The sequence below is a fragment of the Dendrobates tinctorius genome, unplaced genomic scaffold (assembly GCF_039654945.1).
Source record: "Dendrobates tinctorius isolate UK_male_01 unplaced genomic scaffold, ASM3965494v1 ptg000085l, whole genome shotgun sequence".
In the NCBI taxonomy this organism is placed as follows: Eukaryota; Metazoa; Chordata; class Amphibia; order Anura; family Dendrobatidae; genus Dendrobates; species Dendrobates tinctorius.
This window is the reverse complement of record NW_027361753.1, coordinates 7438910-7461292: the sequence shown is the minus strand read 5'-3', so window position 1 is coordinate 7461292 and position 22383 is coordinate 7438910. Positions and strand designations below refer to the sequence as shown.

General features: G+C 42.3%; 1 protein-coding gene across 4 annotated transcripts in view; it reads right to left on the bottom strand.

Annotated features, from left to right (window-relative positions):
- LOC141097574 (phospholipid-transporting ATPase IC-like) overlaps nucleotides 1–22383 on the bottom strand; it is a 71806-nt gene that overhangs the window by 4860 nt on the left and 44563 nt on the right. For all 4 annotated transcript variants that reach the window (XM_073584819.1, XM_073584818.1, XM_073584820.1 and 1 more), the window contains exons 6-23: nucleotides 21137–21198; nucleotides 20064–20136; nucleotides 19899–19969; nucleotides 19560–19642; nucleotides 18017–18175; nucleotides 17720–17808; nucleotides 16916–17112; nucleotides 10743–10951; nucleotides 9358–9401; nucleotides 8349–8505; nucleotides 8064–8255; nucleotides 6696–6808; nucleotides 6095–6259; nucleotides 5895–6006; nucleotides 5159–5234; nucleotides 4319–4451; nucleotides 2109–2400; nucleotides 1533–1756 (exon numbers count right to left, since the gene is read on the bottom strand). In XM_073584819.1, coding sequence (XP_073440920.1) covers nucleotides 1533–1756; nucleotides 2109–2400; nucleotides 4319–4451; nucleotides 5159–5234; nucleotides 5895–6006; nucleotides 6095–6259; nucleotides 6696–6808; nucleotides 8064–8255; nucleotides 8349–8505; nucleotides 9358–9401; nucleotides 10743–10951; nucleotides 16916–17112; nucleotides 17720–17808; nucleotides 18017–18175; nucleotides 19560–19642; nucleotides 19899–19969; nucleotides 20064–20136; nucleotides 21137–21198 — 2451 coding nt within the window. The remainder of the gene's footprint in view (nucleotides 1–1532; nucleotides 1757–2108; nucleotides 2401–4318; nucleotides 4452–5158; nucleotides 5235–5894; nucleotides 6007–6094; nucleotides 6260–6695; nucleotides 6809–8063; nucleotides 8256–8348; nucleotides 8506–9357; nucleotides 9402–10742; nucleotides 10952–16915; nucleotides 17113–17719; nucleotides 17809–18016; nucleotides 18176–19559; nucleotides 19643–19898; nucleotides 19970–20063; nucleotides 20137–21136; nucleotides 21199–22383) is intronic.

Genomic DNA, 22383 nt, shown 5'->3' with positions numbered 1-22383 from the left:
GGCCTCCTTCCTGGCTCCGGTAAGTCGCTCTGGCTCTCAGTCGCTCCCACGGTCTCCTGCTCCTTCTGTCTCGTTCTGCTGACTCAATGTGACTCGCGTTCCCCGCCCCTTTTATATTGGCTCCTCCCCCTGCCCACCTGTCAGTCTTCACGGTCTGTCCCTGAACTCTGTCCCCTGGAAACAGTTTCCCCCTGGAACCCAGGTGACGGTCCCCTTGGTTCCGACCCGAACACTCGGCGGGGACCCTCTCTCCCACATGTGAACAGAGCTTTACAATCTCCCATTCAGAAAGAGCTCACCGACGGATTTGCAGTTAGTTCATTCCGCAGCCAGCAAATATACAAAGAAACAAAGCTTGTGAAAGCCAAAACGGTGCAAAAGTTTTAACGACATCAAATAATGAAAGTATTTTGAACCCAAAACACATGCATGAGGGAGAAAAAAAAAAAAAAGTGCAGCAATTTAAATTAAAAAAAGAAAATAAAATTGTATTAATGGCTACATAAAATAATACTATTGGAAATAATTTTTATACATTTTTACCCAAAAGTGTAACAGAAAACAAATACTAACAATTATTCCAAAATGAAATATATTCTATTTGTTTTGTATATGTGTAATAAATATATATATATATATATATATATATATATATATATATATATATATATATATATATATATATATATATATACACACATACATACACACACATACACACACCTTTTTTTTTTTATTTTACACATATATGTAAATAACTCATATGAAAAAAATAATTTATGCAGAGATGCACACGCCCCAGAAGAAGGTAGGCGAAACGCGCTTCAGGTGAGGGACGCAGCTGGTACCATCACCATTTCAACAGATATATATAAAATTAGTATTGAACAGGTCACCAATTGGTTTCTAAAGGTGCTATTGACATGAAATTCTCACCAGATGTCGGTAACAACCCATCCAATCCACACAGGGAAATATATCATCCATAGAGGTGCATAAGATGAGTTATGCTTAATAATGAGAAATGTGATCTCTCTTTATGCATAGATGTAGATAATCGAAGCCTAGCACCTTTTACCTTAAGGACCAAGGCAATTTTGGAATTTCGATATTGATCTAAACAGGATAACGTGACTCCTGGACATTATGCACTTTATACGGAAATTGTAGGGCCAATCACGGCTGCATTTAGGAATTTTGTCTAGGATGGTCTTACTGAATTAGCACAGTTAATTGGAGAGTAGATGGTGTTGATTTGATCTTCTTACAGTCGTGGTGGAGACATCTTTTATCTCTACCAGCCCTTAAAGGGGGTTTGGAAGAATTAAAATAATAATAAATAAAAAACATGGTAATTTTCTCTTTCACAAATAGCGCCACACTTGCTCTCAGGTTGCGTGTAGTACTGCAGCTCAGTTCTATGAATTAGATTCTGCCCCGATACAAGTTCCTTGAAGATCCTTCAATCCTGTACAAGCCCTTTAAGAAGATATCAGATTGAGAATGAACGCTCTGGAAATAAGGAAACGTACCTGAGCGGAGAATCCATTGAAGAATGAATACCAGAAATGAACCAACGTAAAGGCGAAGTTCTTGTAGAAGAAAAAGCTCAGGAACTTGCACATGCGGATGTACGACCAGCGGCCGTGGACCAGGATGAGTCTCTGGAGGTATCGGAACTGAGCGAAGGAGTAGTCGCTGGACATGACGGCCTGCATCCCCTCCTGCCCGCTTATACCCACTCCGATATGGGCAGCTGCCAGACAGAAAAACAAGACATGGATGACGAGAAAGCCTTACTCTGTCAGCTGCACATCCCCGTCCCATAAAGCGGTGCACTGAGCTGCCCCTCTGTTATTCTTCCTGGAAACTTAGGAATACATTAACAATTGGGAGCGACACTGTCCAATCACTGCTGGCAATACAAAGCTAGACGTGGTCACAACCATTTTGCAATTGGCAAGTCAGTCATACATTTCCAGGAGGAAAAATAGAGGAATGACTTATGTAAGAAAAAGCGATCTGCAAGGAGCTCCAGCTAGTGACCAATTAATCGGAAAAACGGACCTCCGATTGGGCTCAAGTCCTCCCTCCTGATCACATCTTACTTTTAATCATGTTAACATCGTTGGCGCCGTCTCCGATAGCCAAGGTTACGGCCTTCTTGTACTTCTTCACCAGCTCCACCACCATGGCTTTCTGCTTCGGAGTCACCCTGCAGCAGATGACAGAGCTGCACTCGCACGCCAGGTCCACAAAGTTCTTCTGTCGCTGCTCCTTTAAGACATAGGTCTTCCTTTTCTCTTCCAAATCCTTTTGCTTCTCTTCAGCCGTTCTGGGAAATTTCAGCTTCAGGCGTTTCTTCCTTTTTTTCTTCTTCTTTTCTAGGAGAATTTCGTTCTGTTTGTAAAAGGAGACAGTCACGTTATAGAACTCGTTGTCAGGACGCGCGGCGCACAGGTCGCCGTTCTGTCTCATCTGGATATCAATGGCGTAGAATGGCCAGAATGTTCTGCCATATTGATTTCCAGTTCCCATCGTATCTTGTGACACAATCCCTCAGAAGGCGTGCGCTACACGGAAAAGTTCATTGCCTTCTATGACAAACTGTTGTGGGCATGCTCTGTGGACTGTGCAGAAGGTCATTACAAAGAGAGGAGGAGGAGGTGAGCTGTGATATCACCTATTGTGAATGGTGGATCCTGTGCCATCTACTGTATATAGAGGTGTTATCAGTCATTGTACAGGAGGAGGAGGTGAGCTGTGACATCACCTATTGTGAATGGTGGATCCTGTGTTATATACTGTATACAGAGGTGTTATCCGGCATTGCACAGGAGGTGGGAGAACTTGAGGGCCCTAGAGTTACTGTCTGACATTGCTCACTCCTCCCTCCAGCTTCCTGACCATGATGTTGGCCCTGTGCACACGGTGCGGATCTGCAGCAGAACTGCAGGTGATGTACAGTACCATTAAACACTATGAAAAAAACAAAAAACGCTGTGCACATGCTGCGGATTTTTCCGTGCGGTTTTCATGCGGAAAAAAAAAGCAGCGTGTGACTTCTTTTGTGCGGTTTTCCTGCAGTTTTCCACCTACTCCACTATAGGAATCCGCAGGTGGAAAACCGCAGTGGAAAACCGCAAAAAAACAGGAAGAAATCCGCAGGAAAAATGCAGGTCATTTGACCTGCGGATTTAGTGAATTCTGTACAGAAAATGCATGCACAGAATACGCACCGTGTGCACATAGCCTTAATGTGGATTGCTAAATAAAGTGGACTTTTTCACCTGGATCGGTGAGTGCTATGCCATTCTTTTCTCTCATTGGATTCATACATTGTGTTTTCTGCACCAGCACCCAAGATCTCGGGGTTCAGCCTCCATGAGCAGTATGGACATGACAGCCTCACATCGGCAGTAGTATTGGCAGTGCCGACTGGCTTTTTCTTTACACGCTTATTGCATATAATGTTTGGGACTTGCCCACAAGGGGTGGGGTAAGTGATGGCATTCCTGTTAGTTGTCAGATAGGGTCTGGAGTGTAAACTGGACAGTGAAGAAGAGCTACAATCAAGAGTGACCCTGAGTGAGAGGAGACTAAAGACGAGGCATAGTGTGATCCTGAAGAAAAGTGGCAGAAAGAGACAAAGTGGCTTTCCGAAGAAGGGTCTTTGGAGATAATGCAGAGTCACGAACCCGAGAGCTTGTAACGCACAAGGTAACGGGCATAACAGAACTGAATATGTGGGACTAATGGGGGTCCTGAGTGCAAGGGTTCCTGGATGCCAGTAGTGGAAGAAAAAGGATGCAGAACCGCTGAGCAAGGAGAGACCTGATGATCGGGATTGCAGGGTTAAAGCTGGGCTGTGGCCACGTAGGGTGAGACAGTGTGCCTCACTAGCCATGGAGTAAACTACGGAGGGATGGTACGACATGGAATAATGCATCATATTGTGTAGGAAACGTCCATAAGACTTTGTACCCGCTATCCCTCATTTATAATCCTTACCAAGCTCCCGTTCACCATAGACTAGTTGTGACGGGTGATCTCCCACATTGATCTGTGAAACCCACAACACCCGCTACATGCGACCTGCACAGCACAAGTGTACACACCCAGCCAGGGCCCACACTTTCATGTATCGCGCCACGTTACATTGGTGGCGCCATCACCAGAAAGGCACCCATTGTAATTTTTGCTGTAGGGCCCCTTCACCAATAAATACACCTCCTCCCCCCGGCGTCGATCATACGATTTTCACCCATTGTTTTTATAATATATATCATATAAAAATATATGAAAATTGGTGACATACCAGCCAAGAACCGGTCAGGATTAGAGAACGTTTCTCATCAGTTTGGAAGGGGGGATCGGGGTTACCCGCACTTGCTCCTGGGTTACCTCCTCGCCTGTTCTTCTGATTTTCCATCCTCGTGTGCAGGAGTGCGCTGAGGGGAAACATTAGTAGCAGAGATTTGGCTTGTGGGATATTATTATATGGTAGCAAAGAGCAGTGTCGGACTGGGGTGCCAAGGGCCCACCAGTAACAGTGACTGAGGGGCCCACTTTTCACCTGCATACAAATATTACACTCCCCTCATTCACAAATTTACCTATATCTCTAAATAATAATAAGCTAGGTAGTTTGGTTAATGAATGATGAGATGCTGCTTTTTTCTGTACAGAGTAAATCAAGTGAATTATGCCTAGTACCATCATATCACATATAGTGGGGATGGGGGCCCATATGTGCACAGGGGCCCACCAGGGGATTCCTCTGTTACCCTGTGGGCCAGTCCGAGCCTGGCAAAGAGTATAAGTCCCAATATGATACCGAGAGGTGGGAATAAGGTCAGACTGTTAATGCAATATCAGGAGCTAGACTTGTAATATTGTACTCTAAGGATAGTACTAGTGATGATCCTTACATAAAGTTACTTTTCGAAGTCTCTCCATTTATTACAGGGGAAATCTAACTTTGATGCACAGATGCAGGTGAAGTCTGATCTGGGATGACTCAATTGATCGCCAGAATAAAAGGGCATTTTAGAAAGATGAAACCCCCCTTTGGCACTGCTCAGTGGATACATGGAGAATTTCCAAATAAATCCAGTTCCTATGCCATAGCATTCTATATTTCAGCTCTCCCACTTACTTAATGTCCTCTCCGTAGCAAATCTTTGTCTCATCCGTTAAAAGCTCACAGGCAAAGCCGATATTTTCTGCAGTTTCTATAAAAAAAAAAAAATAATGAATACTAATACATAAAAGAATTACCCAAACGTATTACACTGTAAGTTGTGCAATAACCAATTTCCCCTGTAGTGGCCGCTGTGGAGGAAATGCATCGCTGGCTGCAGCTTCTCTTGGTGGCAAGAAGTGATCGTTGGAGGTTTCTAAAAAAAAACCAAACTTCTTACAAAACAAAAAAAAAAAAAAAAAAATCAAAAAAATTTTTTCGTTAAGTTTATGCTCCGAATGATCAGTCTCCACATAGTCTTAAAGGGGCTTATCCCTGGCCAGCATCAACAGGATACATAGTAAATGTAGGATCTTTTGGACCCCCGAATCACAGAAGTAGGGGACCCATGGGCACAGTGTCTGACATTGGGATTGAGCAGCGCCATTCAAAGTCTGACCGAGACCCAAGTAGAGCACCTAACTACAAGAGAGGGATATTGGACCCCCATTCTTGTGTTTGTTGGGGACTTCAGTTATGGGATCCATGGTGATTATACATTTGTCACATATCCTATTCCTAGGCCAAACTCCCTTTAAATATAATAAGTGTCATTAAACAGGGCCCCCCCTAAATCAATTTTTAAAGTGACCCACAAAATAAAATTTACCGTTAATGCATGGACCTCTCATAGGAATTACAAATTACTAACCTTTTTTGTCCCCTGTAAGCACCCATATCTTTATATCTGCTTTAGCGAGTTTCGAGATGGTATGTGGCACCCCATCCTGCAACTTGTCCTCAATAGCGGTGGCGCCCAGTAACTGTGACAATATAACGACAGGTCAGCGAATATACATATATACGCACATTTATCTGTACGTATATACTGTAGGTCTATGACGCACATACCACCAAGTTGGTCTCTATTTCTTCGTACACTTTATCCAGAGCCTCGTCCCGATCAGTCATGGACACACTGGCCTCCTGGTATTTTTTATTCCACCTCACATACTCCTCGGGGCTGATGTCCTTGTAGCAAAGACAAAGCGTCCTCAGGGTCTCGTTGGCAAATGTCTGAAAAATAACAGGAGAACACAATTATACGGACAGCCTATACATTTGAGAAATCTGTAATTCCTCATTGTTCCTGCGGAGGCACTGCAGGGAAACGGAATACTTGATAATGAGTTTGAGCCGTTCATTTGGGGTCTAATCTCTTATTGAGTATCCAAAGCCATTGGGATCCCACCAATAATAGCCTAATATCACAGTATTGGTGTTTTTTTGTGGCCATGGGGGTGGGGTTTCTGGGTGGTTAATGGGGTAGGGCTTAAAGGAAACCAGAATGCCCTGCTAGGCCTGGAAATTTTCCAGGTCCAGGCATTGTCATCAGTAGTTTACATCAAATTTGCAATAATAAAGAGGAATGACCTGATAAAAGTTAAGGGTTGGGGGGTCCTGAGGAAATTGAATAGATCCCCCCATTCCCTTCTACACATGCAGGACTTACATCCAGCGCCTCCTGCGTAGTATCCTTAATGGGATTATCTGGATGCAGACGCTCATATATAACCGTATCTGCCCCTTTACAGTATAGCCTGATGTTCCCACTTGGCTCCCGCACTAGAAGAAGAAAAAAAAAATCTGAATATATTGAAATTTATCACGTGAAAAACAAAATAGTTAGTCTTATAATGGGCTTGTTCTTGTTTAACCAGTGGGCACCTTTGTGTATGGACATTTATCTTTATCCAGGTCTGGTATTTAATTGCAGGGACTAGAGAGGGGGCTTTTTTTTTTTTTTCATCCCCCATTAAGTTTTACATGCTGCATATTTTGCCACAGCCAATCAGCATTAAAACGACCAGCGGATTCAACAACATTGTGGGGTAACGGGAGTTAAATCCACAGTAAATCCACATTTATCTTAAACTGGTGCTCAAAATTGACATGAATCTGTACAGGATGTGCAAAATGGTTATTGAACTGCTTTTCAATGTCTACCAAATTTTTACCGAGAATTCGGATCTGCCGGAGTACAAATTTTTTTTCATTTTGGTTTGAGCAAATCCATCAAATTGGATTCCTATGGGGCGGGAAGGGGTGAAAATTAACCCACTTGCGCCGATCTCGCTGCAACTCTGTCCCTCCACCAAGGCTCAACACCTGAGCATCTGATGACTAACTGTGGCTTAGGGGTCTTCTTCTAGCCAGGTGTTCCTCTTCTAGATCTTCAGTCTTCACCGGAGCTTATGGCGCTGACTAGGCTCCAGTAATGCACAGTGTAACCATACGCACCACCCAAGGTCTTACAGCGCCCATCAAGGCGCGGCGTGATGTCCTGACGTCACGATGTGCATCGCTGATGCCCATTTACCGCTGGTGAAGACTGAAGATCCAACACTAGCCACAGTGCAGGGACAGGTGAGGTTATGCTCTGGGGTCATAAGACACATTCCATGAAAAATGCAATTTCCTGGCCAAATTCAATTGCGGAATTCGGATTTCAGCTTATTCACTCATCACTAATATCCACACTTTGATTTAAAAGATACCTAAATTTTGAAGGAGATTATTTTCTTCATCACTGTAGCAGTTGGATCATTATTTCTCCAACTCAGAACTTAAAATAACCTTTATAAGCATAGTGATAAAATTCTGCATGTCCCCAGCCACCACTAGGGGGAGCTAACTGCTTTGTGTTTACAAAGTAAGTATTCAGTAAGCTCCACTGCGCCCTCTATTGGTGACTGTTGGAAGCTAGAATTGGATCATTTAACTTTATGGCTACTGCAAGGAATTTGGATCCCTAACCACTTTTTTTTTTTTTTAGAAATAAAGTATTAGCACACATGTGAACTAAAATCCTGAAGCTTACCTATAACGGACATGCGCTTTCGGTCACTGTTAAAATCCAGAATACCAAGAACTTCATAGGTGACTTCTTTCTCAAGTTCACTAATAGTAATAGTACTCTGGGTTCTGGATAGAAACACAAAGCCAAAATTCCTGGCAGCAGTTACCAATGCCCCTTCATCAGGAGAGGCCGCCTGGTAGACTAGTTCACCACCTGGGACCAAGATGAAAGAAATCAATGCAAAAAATTGCATCTTAAAACGATGGACAAAACTCGTATATGCCAAAATCGAAGAGCAGAACATACCTTCCGTCCTCTCCATCATTACTGTATGGCACAAGCCGAGTAGCTTGAAAAACAGGCGAACGTTGGGATCTTTCCCTGACCGGATTTGGTCAATCAGATAATGGTCTCCAAATGTAAACTTTGGGTCAGCCAAAGGATTCCAGCCAAAGTCTACATCCTGCAAGCCAAAAACCAAGATTTAAAAATAAAAATGTTTTCTTCTGTCGTTTCCCTAAATTAATGCATTTATGTTTAAAAAGTAACTTTTTCAATATGGCCTTATAATATTTTTGCGCCTTTCGGACTCCACATCCTCTATCTGTACATAGATTGTTGTCAGGTTGAGCTCACTGACCGAGTCACTCATTTTGCAAAGCCTGTAATCCTTATCCTTGTTCTCCTCAACCGTCTAAGTGATTCATGACCACATCAAAGATCAACTGGTCAGAAATCGGCTTAGAAGATGGTTCAGGAGAAGAGAGATAGGACCCGTATCAGCTTGTTGCCAGAAACCTCTGACTTGGAGGGATGGGGGGGGGAACATTAAATAGTTGCTAAAAAGTTTCTTCTAAACGCAAAACGAGAAAACATATGATTAGTGATGAAAGTGCTGGGATAAAGTGTTATATGAGCACTCTCGAGTGCTCAGTGTGTTCGGCGTGCTCAAAAAATATGTCCGAGTCCCTACCGGGGCATGTCTCGCGGCTGTTTGACAGCCGCAACATGTCGGGATTCCCTTTTCTTTTGGCTATCCCTGCAGATGTTGCGACTGTTGAAGAGCCGCGGGGACTCTATTATATTTTTTGAGCATGCCGAAGTCACTCGGAACGCAGCAGAGCATGCTCAGATAACACTTAATCCGAGCGCATTCGCTCATCACTACATATGATCAGGCAAATTTCCTATAATGTATTACTCCCCGTTATCAGCCATTTTAGGCTTGGTGTGGGTGACCTTACATTTTTCAACAGAATAATTGGCAGGAAATTCACAAATACCTGTAATAAGCAGAAAAAAGGGGATGACGTACCTCGTTATAAGTAGATTTGTTTCTAGCTTCTTGTCTCTGTTCACCTAAAACCAAAATTCTAGAACATTATTGCCATCTAAAATTGTACGGATTTTCCTACTCTACTGTAAAGTGACAATAAAAAAAAGGCCAATGCGGCATTTTTATATGGAGATTTAGATATTTTTTAAGATTTCATATATTAGTTAAGGAGGCGGGGACCATTCAGATATCAGAAATTTTAATCATGTGCACAAAATCTGACCAGGTTTCACCAATACTTTGGGGATCACTTTCATCAGAAAGTCATTTTTTACCCTCAATTTTTCTCTTTTGCAAAAACACAAAAAAAAACAAAAAGAAAAAAAAAAAATAACTGCTAGCAGTTTCTCAAGCTTCTATCAAAGGGTGTGAGCATATGACACCTTTTAGACGTCGGTGTAACAGCATAGTTTTTTAAGCAGAAGACACTTCAGGAAAAAGCCATGTATGTTTTTAGTAGTTGTCATTTTAGTGTTTTTTAATTTGCTTTTTTATCTTTTTATTTTACTTTACATATAAACAGAAGAATGGTCAGGTCACTTCTTTTGGCCGCTTCACGGCTTTCGAAGCTAGAACTTCCAAAAAGATGGAACATACGAACAGCAGATTGTTTTTACATTGCCATGAATATTTTTCTCCTTTTTTAGGCCGGTTTCACATTTGCGTTAAAGGCCGCCGCTAAGCCCCACCCCCTGCCGCGCCTCCGCCGGTAGCTCCACCTCCGGGCGCATGACTCTGCATGCGTCCTCTATCTTTATCACTGAGGACGCAGGCCATGCACAGTATGCGCTTGGCGGCGCCTGCGTCCTTTTGACGGTGCGCCGAGCGCAACCAAATTGCAACAGGTTGCGTTTGGCGCTGGGCGGCGCACCGTCAAAAGGACACTGGCGCCGCCAAAATGCATACTGCGCACGGCCTGCGTCCTCAGTGATAAAGATAGGGGACGCATGATGCATGCAGCGTCATGCGCCCGGAGGCGGAGCTGCCGGTGGAGGCACGGCAGGGGTCAGGGCTTAGCGGCGGCCGTTGACGCAAATGTGAAACCGGCCTTAGTTTTTTGGTTTTTTTTGTGCATTTTCAGGTGTGTTCCAAGTGGAATCTGCGTGAAAAAGACGCACATACCCATACAGTGAAAAACAGAAAGCACATGGACACTACACGGATGGCATCAGAGAGCTAGCCGATTATTTCACGGACCCATAGATTTGCATTGGCGACTTTGATCTGCGAGTGGGCACCGCTTGGTCAGCAAAAATATACGACCACATCAGACTCCTAGACTACGATAGACCTCGTACCTATCTGTGAAAAACACAGAACTAGTACATAATCTGACACCCGCTTCAGCGCTCCTAGGAACTCACCGTAGGTTTCGCCGTTAATTGTGCATTTCTTGAAGGTCATGATGTTCTGGGTCAATGTCCCAGTTTTGTCGGAGAAGATATACTGGATTTGCCCCAGCTGCTCGTTCAGGGTTGTGGTCCTGGCTTTGGCCGGCGTGTCCTTCTCGCCGTGGTACATCTGCAGATCCCAGTTTATGAAGTAGCTCTGGCCCAAACGAATCACTTCCACACTAAAAACATAAAATAGTTAGGAAAATATCAGCGCAAAAGGTTTCCTAAATGTAATGAACAAAAAAAAAAAAAAAAAAAAACCTAAACATTTTGGAAATTCTATATTTTTTTAATAGAAGCCAGATGTAAGAAAAAGTAAAAAGCTGACAAATTTTACTCTACGGGATATGCTCTGATGTGGTCACACCGGGCACATCAGCTGCCTCTGAAAATGGGTGTCTCAGATGGACTTTTGGCATTGTGTGAGCTCTGTATGATTATTATGGAGTTTTTTCGGCGGATGGTGGAGGCAGTGCTGTACTCCATTAATATCATTTTGACAGACATAAGACAGTGTTCATATCCATGTTAAAATTTCAATCATAATCAGAAACCATGGACACACAATAGGCTGATACTTTCTGCAGCTCAATTGTCAGCTTTGCTGTGCAGACTGGGACAGATTCAGCAGAGTCATCTCATATTTAGGAGGTAGCGGATTTACCATTGGCTCGGTTATACATAAGGAGGAAAGTGTGTGCCTATAAGGTAATTAAGCGTAATATAGGCTTGTACATTTTGCTAACATGAAGTGTTCAGATTTCCAAAATACATTTCTTATCCTATGGGATTATCTTTACGCTTTGTGCTATGAACATGATCCTTCCCTTATTTTTCACAAAATGTTATCAGCTGCCCTACAAATAAGCTCTAAGGATCAACCTAATCTACGTCTTTATTACATATATTACGTTACAGGTCAGGACCTTCTACAAGATCATCAGTGGAGCTAGGGTGGAGACGGGACCATTGGAAATTCAGGAGAAAGGAAGCAATGACACCTAATAGAGGACAGAACAAGTATTCGAGCCCCGGGCATCACATGATGAAAACTTAAGGCGTGTCAAAAAGAAAAAAAAAGTCAATGCAACCTCTTAAGGCAAGTTTCACATACATATTTTCTAAATTGTCTTCTGTAATGGGGGCAAAAGAATACAGGCCTAAATGACAAAGCCATATGTCAATAGTAGACATGTATCAAACAATCTATTTTTTGGAATGTTCTTTTCACTTTTTTTTTTTTTTTTTAACAAAATCTTGCATGTTTTCAGTTTTAAACAACTTAGAAATATATATGACAAAAAGGAATATAAAAAAAAGTATTAAAGGATAAACAACCCAGAAAAATCATGGTAAAATGAATAATAATGCATGAAAGGAGACCCAGATGTCAAGAAGATCTATAAAAAAACCCCGTAGGTCAGTATCACACGCCAGGAGTTTCACCGTCCATGCATTTCCAAACTAGCGTAGGCATATAGGAGGCTGGCGAGATCATGTCAGTAGACCCACGGTCGGTCCGTGAATGTCGGTCTGTACATGGACCATGAAACCGGACTTATATTGAGATGTGATTGACTGATATTACAGGTCTAAAGCCTGAGGCTGCACCACTGAAATATTTTGTTATGTGATTGACTGATGTTACAGGCCTCAAGCCTGAGGCTGCACCACTGAAAAATTCTGAAGACATGACCTCTAGTCATCAAGTGAGATTAATGCAGCCCCATAAGTAAAAATATTTTAAGGTCTCCTATATCTAACATGAGCAGAACATAGTCTAAACTGATGGGGTGCAGGGCAAGATATTAATCAAGGGATGAACAAAACATTCTGACATTTTGGTCCTCTTCGGAGCTTAATATGGGAGCACTGGACCATTTGGAGCCTGTGGATGTGTGTCTGGAGCAGTACAGTAGTCACTGTCTGCATTTTAGCTGGCAGCTATATACTGTATCTATACGTTGGGCCGGGGTAGCTCACATGTACAAGTCCTTCAAGAAATAGTAGACAAAACCAGACACTACTCACAAAAAGTTAGGGATTTTTGGCTTTCGGCAAAACTTATGGAAAATGTAAAAGGAACAGTTCCCGCTAGAGTGATATTTTCTCATGACAGTCGGGCATTAAGTAGAAGCAGTAATGGCGATTTCCTCATCTCAAGCGATTTATTGAAACATAAGCCAACAACAGTGGTGGGTATAATGCCCCACAAAAAAACGTCACCGTCTCAATCTGTCGTGTGGCCTTCAGCATCAATTACAGCTGACAACGATGTCTCCTGCTCCTCACAAGTGGAGTTATTGTCTGCTGAGGCATGGCGTCCCACTCTTCTTGAAGGCGGCCCTCAGGTCATTGAGGTTCTGTGGTAGAGAGTTACGTGCCTCTATACGGCGACTCAGCTGATCCCATACGTTTTCTATGGGATTCAGGTCTGGAGAAAGTGTAGGCCTCTCCATCCATATAGGATTTTTACAGGATGAAAATGATGAAATGGTAAGACAGGATGTTGAGAAGGCTGAACTTTTAAATTCCTATTTTGCATCTGTTTTCTCTCAGAAAGGAAATGTAACATCAACTGTTATTCACTGTCCTATTAAGGGAATAGAAGAATCCAGGATATCTATAAACAGAAAGATAGTGAGGAAACACTTAGCTAACCTAAATGTATTCAAGTCTCCAGGTCCAGATGAATTACACCCCAGAGTACTGAAGGAGATAGCAGAAGAAATTTTTGAACCCCTCTCCATAATCTTTGAAAATTCTTGGAGAACAGGAGAAGTGCCAGAAGACTGGAGAAGAGCAAATGTTGTTCCTATCTTCAAAAAGGGGAAGAAGGTGGACCCAGGCAACTATAGGCCGGTGAGTCTGACTTCTATACCAGGAAAGATCTTTGAACAAATTATTAAACAACATGTATGTCAATACCTGGATAAGAATGAAGTGATTAAACAGAGTCAGCATGGGTTTGTAACTAATAAGTCATGTCAGACTAATTTAATTTCCTTCTATGATGGTATTACTGATTGGGTGGATCAAGGAAATGCTGTAGATATAGTATATCTTGACTTCAGCAAAGCATTTGACAAAGTATCTCATACAATCCTTATTGAAAAAATGACTAAGTATGGAATGGACAAGGCAACTGTTAGGTGGATTCATAACTGGCTTAGTGATCGGACCCAAAGAGTGGTCGTAAATGGCTGCACATCCAGTTGGAAGAATGTCTCAAGTGGGGTACCACAGGGCTCTGTCCTGGGCCCTGTATTGTTCAACATCTTTATCAACGATTTAGATGAAGGAATTGAGGGTAAACTGATTAAATTTGCTGATGACACAAAGCTAGGAGGGATAGCTAATACTAGAGAAGAGAGAGAGAGGATTCAAAAAGATTTAAATAAACTGGAGAAGTGGGCAGCAACTAACAGAATGGTTTTTAACAGGGAGAAATGCAAAGTACTACATCTGGGCAATAAAAATGAAAAAAGCATATACAGAATGGGAGGAATAGGGCTAAGTGACAGCACATGTGAAAAAGACTTGGGTATACTAATAGATCACAGACTGAATATGAGTCAACAGTGTGATGCAGCAGCAAAAAAGGCAAATGCAATTCTAGGATGTATTAACAGAAGCATACAGTCTAGATCACGTGAAGTAATTATTTCCCTCTACTCCTCTTTGGTCAGACCTCATCTGGAATATTGTGTCCAATTTTGGGCACCACATTTTAAAAAAGACATCAACAAACTGGAGCAAGTTCAGAAAAGAGCGACCAGAATGGTGACCGGTCTGCAAACCCTGTCTTATGAGGAAAGGTTGCAGGATTTGGGAATGTTTAGTTTGCAAAAGAGAAGACTGAGAGGAGACTTAATAGCTGTCTACAAATATCTAAAGGGCTGTCACATTGTAGAAGGATCAACTTTATTCTCATTTGCACAAGGAAAGACTAGAAGCAATGGGATGAAGCTGAATGGGAGGAGACACAGATTAGATATTAGAAAAAACTTTTTGACAGTTAGAGTGATCAATGAGTGGAACAGGCTGCCACGAGAAGTGGTGAGTTCTCCTTCAATGGAAGTCTTCAAACAGAGGCTGGACAGACATCTAACTGGGATGATTTAGCGAATCCTGCTTTGAGCAGGGGGTTGGACCAGATGGCCCAGGAGGTCCCTTCCAACTCTACGATTCTATGATTCTATGATCTGAAGTCCCCCCGTCTCCAGCAGCCGTTCCCCAATCGTGTCACCTCGATGAGATGGAGCATGGTCGTCCATGAAGATGTAATTAGGCCTGTGTTGTTGGTGCAGAGGCACAATGACTGGATGAATGAGGTTATACATGTAGTAGAGGCTTGCCATGGTACTATTCACTAAGTGTAGGGAAGTTCTGCATGAACTAGACACACTGGCCCAGACTAACGCCACCACCATCAAAGGCTCATCTGGTGATTACAGTGGCGGATACATAGGGCTACTTGACGTCTCCAACGTTGTTGGCGGCCATCATTTCTGCTCAGCGTGAATCGACTTTCAGGAGTCCCTGGTCCATCGTCTAGCGCAAATGCTCCCTGGCCCATGGTGGTGTGGTCAGGTACCATTGCTGATAGTCTAGATCGCTGACCACGCTGATGTTAACGGTCCAGGTCTCATGATGTCAAAATGTGAATAGCATGATGAGAACGACTGTTTAATACCAATACTAATTAATCCTCGAAATTTATTGGCCGACCCATGGATCAAAACACCCATTCTGAATTTTGGCCATTAAGATCCTTGGTAGAGAACAGCAAGTTGTGCAAAATGTACTAGACCATTGAAGATTTGGATGAGTGCATCCAAAAGTTTAGAGAGTGTCACATTAAGTTCACCTGAAAAGATGTATTTTAGGTTCATCCTGAAATTTTCGCCGGAAAGCCAAATATCCCTAACTTTTTGTGACTGTGCCAGAAATGCTACTCCAGTCGGGCACAAGCGCAAAGAAAAATGCCCCCCCCCCATTATATGTCCATTCACTGAAAGTTCTTGCAAATGGTCAGGAATTGATTCCTTATTGCATATGCATCTTTATTTTGTTTAGTTTTAGTGGTTTTTCACCAGTTTTTCCTTTGCTCCTTTTTTTCCCCCCTCTTTTAAATTTGAGCCTTTTTTACTCTATTTTATGTTTGTTCGCCCGTTATTTTCTCCATTGTGAGAGGCTTTTGGGATTTCCAGATGTTTATGCCAGAATCATCGATTAGGACTTTTCATAAAGTCAAAAAAAGTGTCACTAATGTACTCCAGTCACCTGGCAAAAATATCCGATGTACGTAAAATTATTTTAAAAGGGGGAAAGAGTAAATGGTCGTCATATTATGAGTTTTTACCTGATCTGTCATTTGCAGCTTTTCGAAAATGCCTAGAAAACCCACACATTGCTCACAGAGGTGAATTAAAGCTAAAGTATTAAACGGGGGAACACATAAAATAGACCTCAAAACAGCGCAAACGTAAAGATTAGGTGCAAAGGAAAACGCATGAAATAAAAAACAGACAAAAAAAATCCCCTGCAATTAAGGAGTCGGTCCCAAAGTGTGGTGTAGGGGGGTGGGGAAATTAGTTTATGCCAAAAAACAGGGGTATGAATGTAATAACGTGCAGGTTATGTCACCACGGAACAGAGACAGACCAAAAAGTTAAAGGATTTATTTACAGGGGTAAGATTCTCCTCGCAGGGAGAAACAGTGGGGGTTAAACTGATAAGGTGATCATGATTTAACGGTATACGAAACCTAGACAAAGTTATCAAACAGTCAAGCACAACAACGGTAATTAACTGGTATTCTTGCAACTTATCAGTCTGATGAAATCTTGATTGAAGGTTCGTCTTCTCCAACGTAGGCACCGTCAACAGCGGCACTTGTAGTCTCTGTTAGCAGGTAACCGGGGCTAACTCGTGCTTCACCCCCTTACATGGAAGTTGCACATTTTTGCAATTTTTGAAAAGACCACCGAAGAGAGGGGAGGCTTAGCGTGGACTGACAGATTCCCTATAGTTCATGCCAAAAACTGGTATAAACTATAGAGGACGTACGCCTTTTCTATATTTTCTGACTCAGGCCAAATTCATGATCAAGGGTATAGTGATAGTAAGAAGGGTCTCACCTCACATAAAGAGAAATGGGCACCATGGTGTTCAGAACGATGATGTAACCCCAAAAAGCCAGGAAGCCTCGGTATGATGAGGCGTAATCCTTCCCATCGTACAGATACCACGACATATTAGCTTGACCCAGTTTCGCGTCCCAAAACGTTTGACCAATAGCAAGTCCGGCCGACGCCAGGATGAGGAGAACAAATATCTAATGGCGAGAAATCATTACATTGTGCCATTTATATCTTCCTACAGACACAAGCACTACAACTGTGACTGTTATTAGTGATCACCGCCACTAGAGGGAGCTCACTAAACACTTTTGGGGATTTTTTTTTTTTTATTTTTTCACATAAGTAAAATCAGGGTCAATTTTTTTTCGCAATTGGGCTTCATTAAAAATTTGACACCATTTGCCTTCTATAGCCTCTGTGTTGCTTCTATTATCGACAGGAAAATGAGTTAACCGAGTATCCATCAGTGAGCTTGCAGTGACCGTTTAGAACTATTTTCTCTGTGCTAATAAATGGCCGCAAACCACGTCGTAGTTGAATGTGCAACAACAAAAAAAAAAAAAAATTGTATAAGCCAAAAAAGGTGCAAAATTTCTAGTTAAACCCAATTGCAAAAGTGATTTTCAACCCTAATTATATGCATTTATGGAGAAAATTCTGAGTAAATCTGAAATTTACATTGTCCCCTAAACATTACCCCATTTAGAACTAGAGACTACAGTCATACACATGGAATAAACAGTAACAACACGAGTTATAAAAGTGCTTTTATATTTTATTTTTTGTCCTTTTAACTCTTACCGTGTAGACCATATAGTTCATCAGATAATCAATTTTTGTTCTTTTCAGTCGGGTTTTCCCACTATTCCGCATAATTTTTGTGTCTGCGCCTTTAAAAAAAAAACCAAATAAAAAAACAAAAAAACAAAACAAAAATAATTAAAACACAAAAGATGTTTTATTAAAAAAAAAAAAAAAAAAAAAAAAACACTTAATAAAAAAAACCCAAATATACCAGTACTAGATTAAAAAACATAAAATAAAAATAAAGAATAACTATGACCTTATATTGATGAGTGGGGTCATCGGACATTTTACCTGCAAAAAGTACAAGGCCGTGGCAATACATTGTGTTGCGGATGGTACAGCCCCGCAGGAGGATTTTATCTACATCCAAAGGGTAACTCATTCCTCTCCAGCAAAGCGTCCCGACAAACTTGTCCAGGCGATTATTAGGCTCCTCGCATGTAACCATGCCTGAAAATAAATATATATATGGTAAAAGACTCCTAAATCTTCATACAGTAGATACGGAAAAATCATTGTAATTTTGTCTGTGATGATAACAAGACTGCTGGAAAGTCTGCAAAGTTCTAGCGACTGATGGAACCCAAGACGGGTCTGCAAAAAATGAGGAAGCCTGACGCCAGCAGGCGAGGTACAGTCTGCTGGGGAGGAGCCAATTTTATTCAAATGCAATAATAGTGTCCGCCTCCAGGTGGCAGCAGACTGTCCTATGGTTCTCTGTCCCCCAACGAGAGGAACCAGAAATTTAAATTTGTGTCGATACTGGACGTCCCTAGAATTATTGTGCGTGGGCCTTATTTTATAGGGAAAGGGTCATCAGAAATTTGATCTGTTTAATTCACTATTTAGTAATTGTTATAGATCTATATATCTCAACAATAAAGAAAAAAATATTACAATTTTCCCACTGGTGACTAGACCCAATATTAGACTCCTACTTCCTGCTCTTGTATAGAAGCGTAATTTGGACATACTCAGTGCGAAGACCATTGGGAAGCAAGAAGGGGAAAGTGAGCTGTGACATTATTAATTTTGATCCTGTGTTTTCAACTGTATGTATATTGAAGTATTATCAGTCATTGTACAGGAGAAGGGGGCGAGGAGGCGAGCTGTGACATCACCTGTTGTGAATGGAGGATCCTGTGTTATCTACTGTATATAGAGATGTTATCAATCATTGTACAGGAGGAGGAGGAGAGCTGTGACATCACCTATTGTGAATGTTGGATTCTGTGTTATCTACTGTATATAGAGATGTTATCAGTCATTGTACAGGAGGAGGTGGTGAGCTGTGGCATCCCCTATGTTGGCTACTGTATACAGAGATGTTATCAGTCATTGTACAGAAGGAGGAGGTGAGCTGTGATACCACCTATTGTGAATTATGGATCCTGTGTTATCTACTGTATATAAAGGTATTATCAGTCATTGTACAGGACGAGGAGGAGGTGAGCTGTGACATCACCTATTGTGAATGGTGGATCCTGTGTTATCTACTGTATATAGAGGTGTTATCAGTCATTGTACAGGAGGAGGAGGTGAGCTGTGTAATCCTTTCTGTGATGATAATGAGACTGTTCAAAAGTCATCTGTAATCTGTACATTCTAAGAATTATGAGTCTAGTATAAGGCCTAGTGGCCAAAATGATTATTGCAAGATTTCAAATTAATTTTAATTAAGATAGCAATATGGAAAATAGATACCATTATTCAGGGCCTACAGACCATGCCCTCCATTACCAGTCTTACATGGTCACAAATATTTAGGAGCAGAAAATGGGACTGAACCCCACATTGCACAATTATTAGAAGAAAGCAAAAGTGGAGAACTCACCATCAAAGTCAGCCAGGGCCATCTCCTCCTGCAGCAGCTTGTCCGTCACCTCCAGGGACATTTTAAACTTCAAGTTGGTTTCCCTGGAATGATAAAAAAAACAACAACAACTTTAGTCTATATGAGAACGAGTGTCTAAGGTCTTGATAAACAGATCTTTTTATTTCAAAGCTAGCGCCACCTCTGTCAACAGGTTGCGTCAGGTATTGCAGTTTGGCAAAAAAAAAAAAAAAAAACACGTATAGGACCGATCTGCAATACCAGAAATAACCTGTTTAATGGTCGATGGACTTTTTTTTTTTTTTTGAAAGCAGGCGTCGCGGCTGTTAGCATATTTACCCATCAAGCTCGGCGGTCTCTACATAGCACAGGCTGTTTGGTTCGGAGCTGGATAGCAGTAGCACGTCTGCCTGGAAAAATGGAAAATATATGTGGTACATAATTAAAATAAATTCCCATACACTAACAAGTTATACATTTTTTTTCAGCCGCAATGACACTCACCGGAACAAACTCATTCTTGTTAATTCGTATGATGTCTCCGACTTGGATGTTTTTCCATTTTGTTTTTTTAAACCTAAAATGAGAAAGATAAATGTTCAGCATCTTCATTAATGATAATAATTAATAAAGACTATAAAAAATATTATAATGAATTATGCACAGAAAAAGGTGTATATAAAAATTTTTTAACGGTGCCATGTAATGCATCATTTCCCCTGTGGAGGTGCTGCAGGGAAGTTGAACACTTAAAAGCGAGCGGCTTCAGAGGGGAGGAGAGCTCAGTTTCGTGTTCCTCCTGACTTCATTGGAAACCTATTTTGTGACGCACTGAAGACAGAAGGAGCACGAAACTGATCTCTCCTCCTCTCTAAAGTCGCTTGCCACACTTCTGGGTGTAGAAGCGGCGGTGCATGACGGGAGGCAGTGAGAAAAGAAGGACCCGACCCAGTACTGCACGTCCACCACTGCTTCCTGTTAAGTCCGTGCACACGCTACTCAGCATGCAAATTGAAAGAGGTGTTACTATGCACCAACCTCTTGGACACCAAGGGTGCACCAAAACCCCCTCATTAGCGTATGCACCAACCTCTTGGCCACACCAAGGGTGCACCAAAACCCCCTCATTAGCGTATGCACCAACCTTTTGGCCACACCAAGGGTGCACCAAAACCCCCTCATTAGCGTATGCACCAACCTCTTGGCCACACCAAGGGTGCACCAAAACCCCCTCATTAGCGTATGCACCAACCTCTTGGCCACACCAAGGGTGCACCAAAACCCCCTCATTAGCGCATGCACCAACCTCTTGGCCACACCAAGGGTGCACCAAAACACCCTCATTAGCCTACACACCGAGCTCTTGGCCACACCTAGGGTGCACCAAAACCCCCTCATTAGCCTAAGTTACATAGAGTTTTCAAACTAATTATAGCAGAGAAATGTATACTGCAAATATGATGGGCCAAGTCCTCTACATAACTGTTTAACTAGTTCACTTTGCATTTCGGGGCGACAGTCTCCCTTAATTTTCTGGTGATCGCTTCCCTTTTAAAGTTTTTTGAAAAGCCCCTTACCTTCCATCTTCTATAACTTCGCTGGGTCGGTTGTTGATCTCGTTATCCATTTTATGACGAGCCTGTAGCAGAGAACAGAAACAAGTCACTTATGCTGTATAGACAGACGGGTAGGAGAGACGGAAGCTTGAGAAAGATTCTGCTCTTTTGAATTGAATCTGTATCGTGGCGTGGGGCGGAAATAGGGGGCGAGGTACTCGTCTTACACCCCGGCGTGACGCATATTGGTGGAGGTCCTGGCTGAGTGCGTGGACTGTGCGACACCCTTGCTGGTCACATGTAACCGATGTTGGTTGGCCAGGATCAGATGTTTGACAGTTCAATGAGGGAGACCACCGGTCAAAAAAATAAACTTTTTACTAAACGATAACTTGGGGGAAGGGGGGGGGAATACATACAGTGGAAAGCGGGTACACCTCTTTATGAACGGGTCCTTCACAACACGGATCATTTTCCACACACATTTTCACGTCCTTCTTCTCCATCTTCACCGTTACTCTCCACTTTATCACAACCAGACCAGTACTACAGTCTAGTTAGCAAGAGTCCTACCCGCGTCTTCTTTCCCCAAGAGGGAACCATGATGCCAGTATGGCTGGAACTTATCTTCTCTGTCACTGATGCTCTAGAACACTAGCCCGGGGCACTCTATTCTCTTACGTACTCTGTCCTGTTGAGGCCCTGTATCTATGCGAGTTATCAACTCTGGACTGTACTGCTGGGCGTCCTTCTCTTTCACACGTCTGCGATTGATCACTCTTTCAGTCATCTCTCCCTCTCTCCTCTGTCTCAGTCTCCTCTCACTTTAGAGAGACACCCAAATCAGGTGGCACAGCACTATGACTGTCTAGACCTTGGGTCTACTCCAGACACATGCCGAGATATTGACAGTAAATGGTCTCCTATCCCTTCAGCTTGTCCCCTCCCACTTTGGGCTAGTCCAAAAAGTAACTAACTATCCCTACGGTCAGGCAGCATACACCACTAACGCATGCTACAGTTCACATTACATAATATAACATTACCTTTGCTCTTCAAGGGGGAACATGGTCAGTATCATGGTCTGATTAAAATTTGCTTCCTCATCATCAACTTTGGAGCACTGCCCTCATTTTTTAGGGGGGCGGGGGATTGTATACAACAGATTTTAGTGCTAGCCTTGGGGGGGGGGGGGTTCACCTATTTTTTTTGCATGGGTTTGTGCTAATTTTTCAATAGAGATGATGGTGGCCAAATGGTGACGGTGG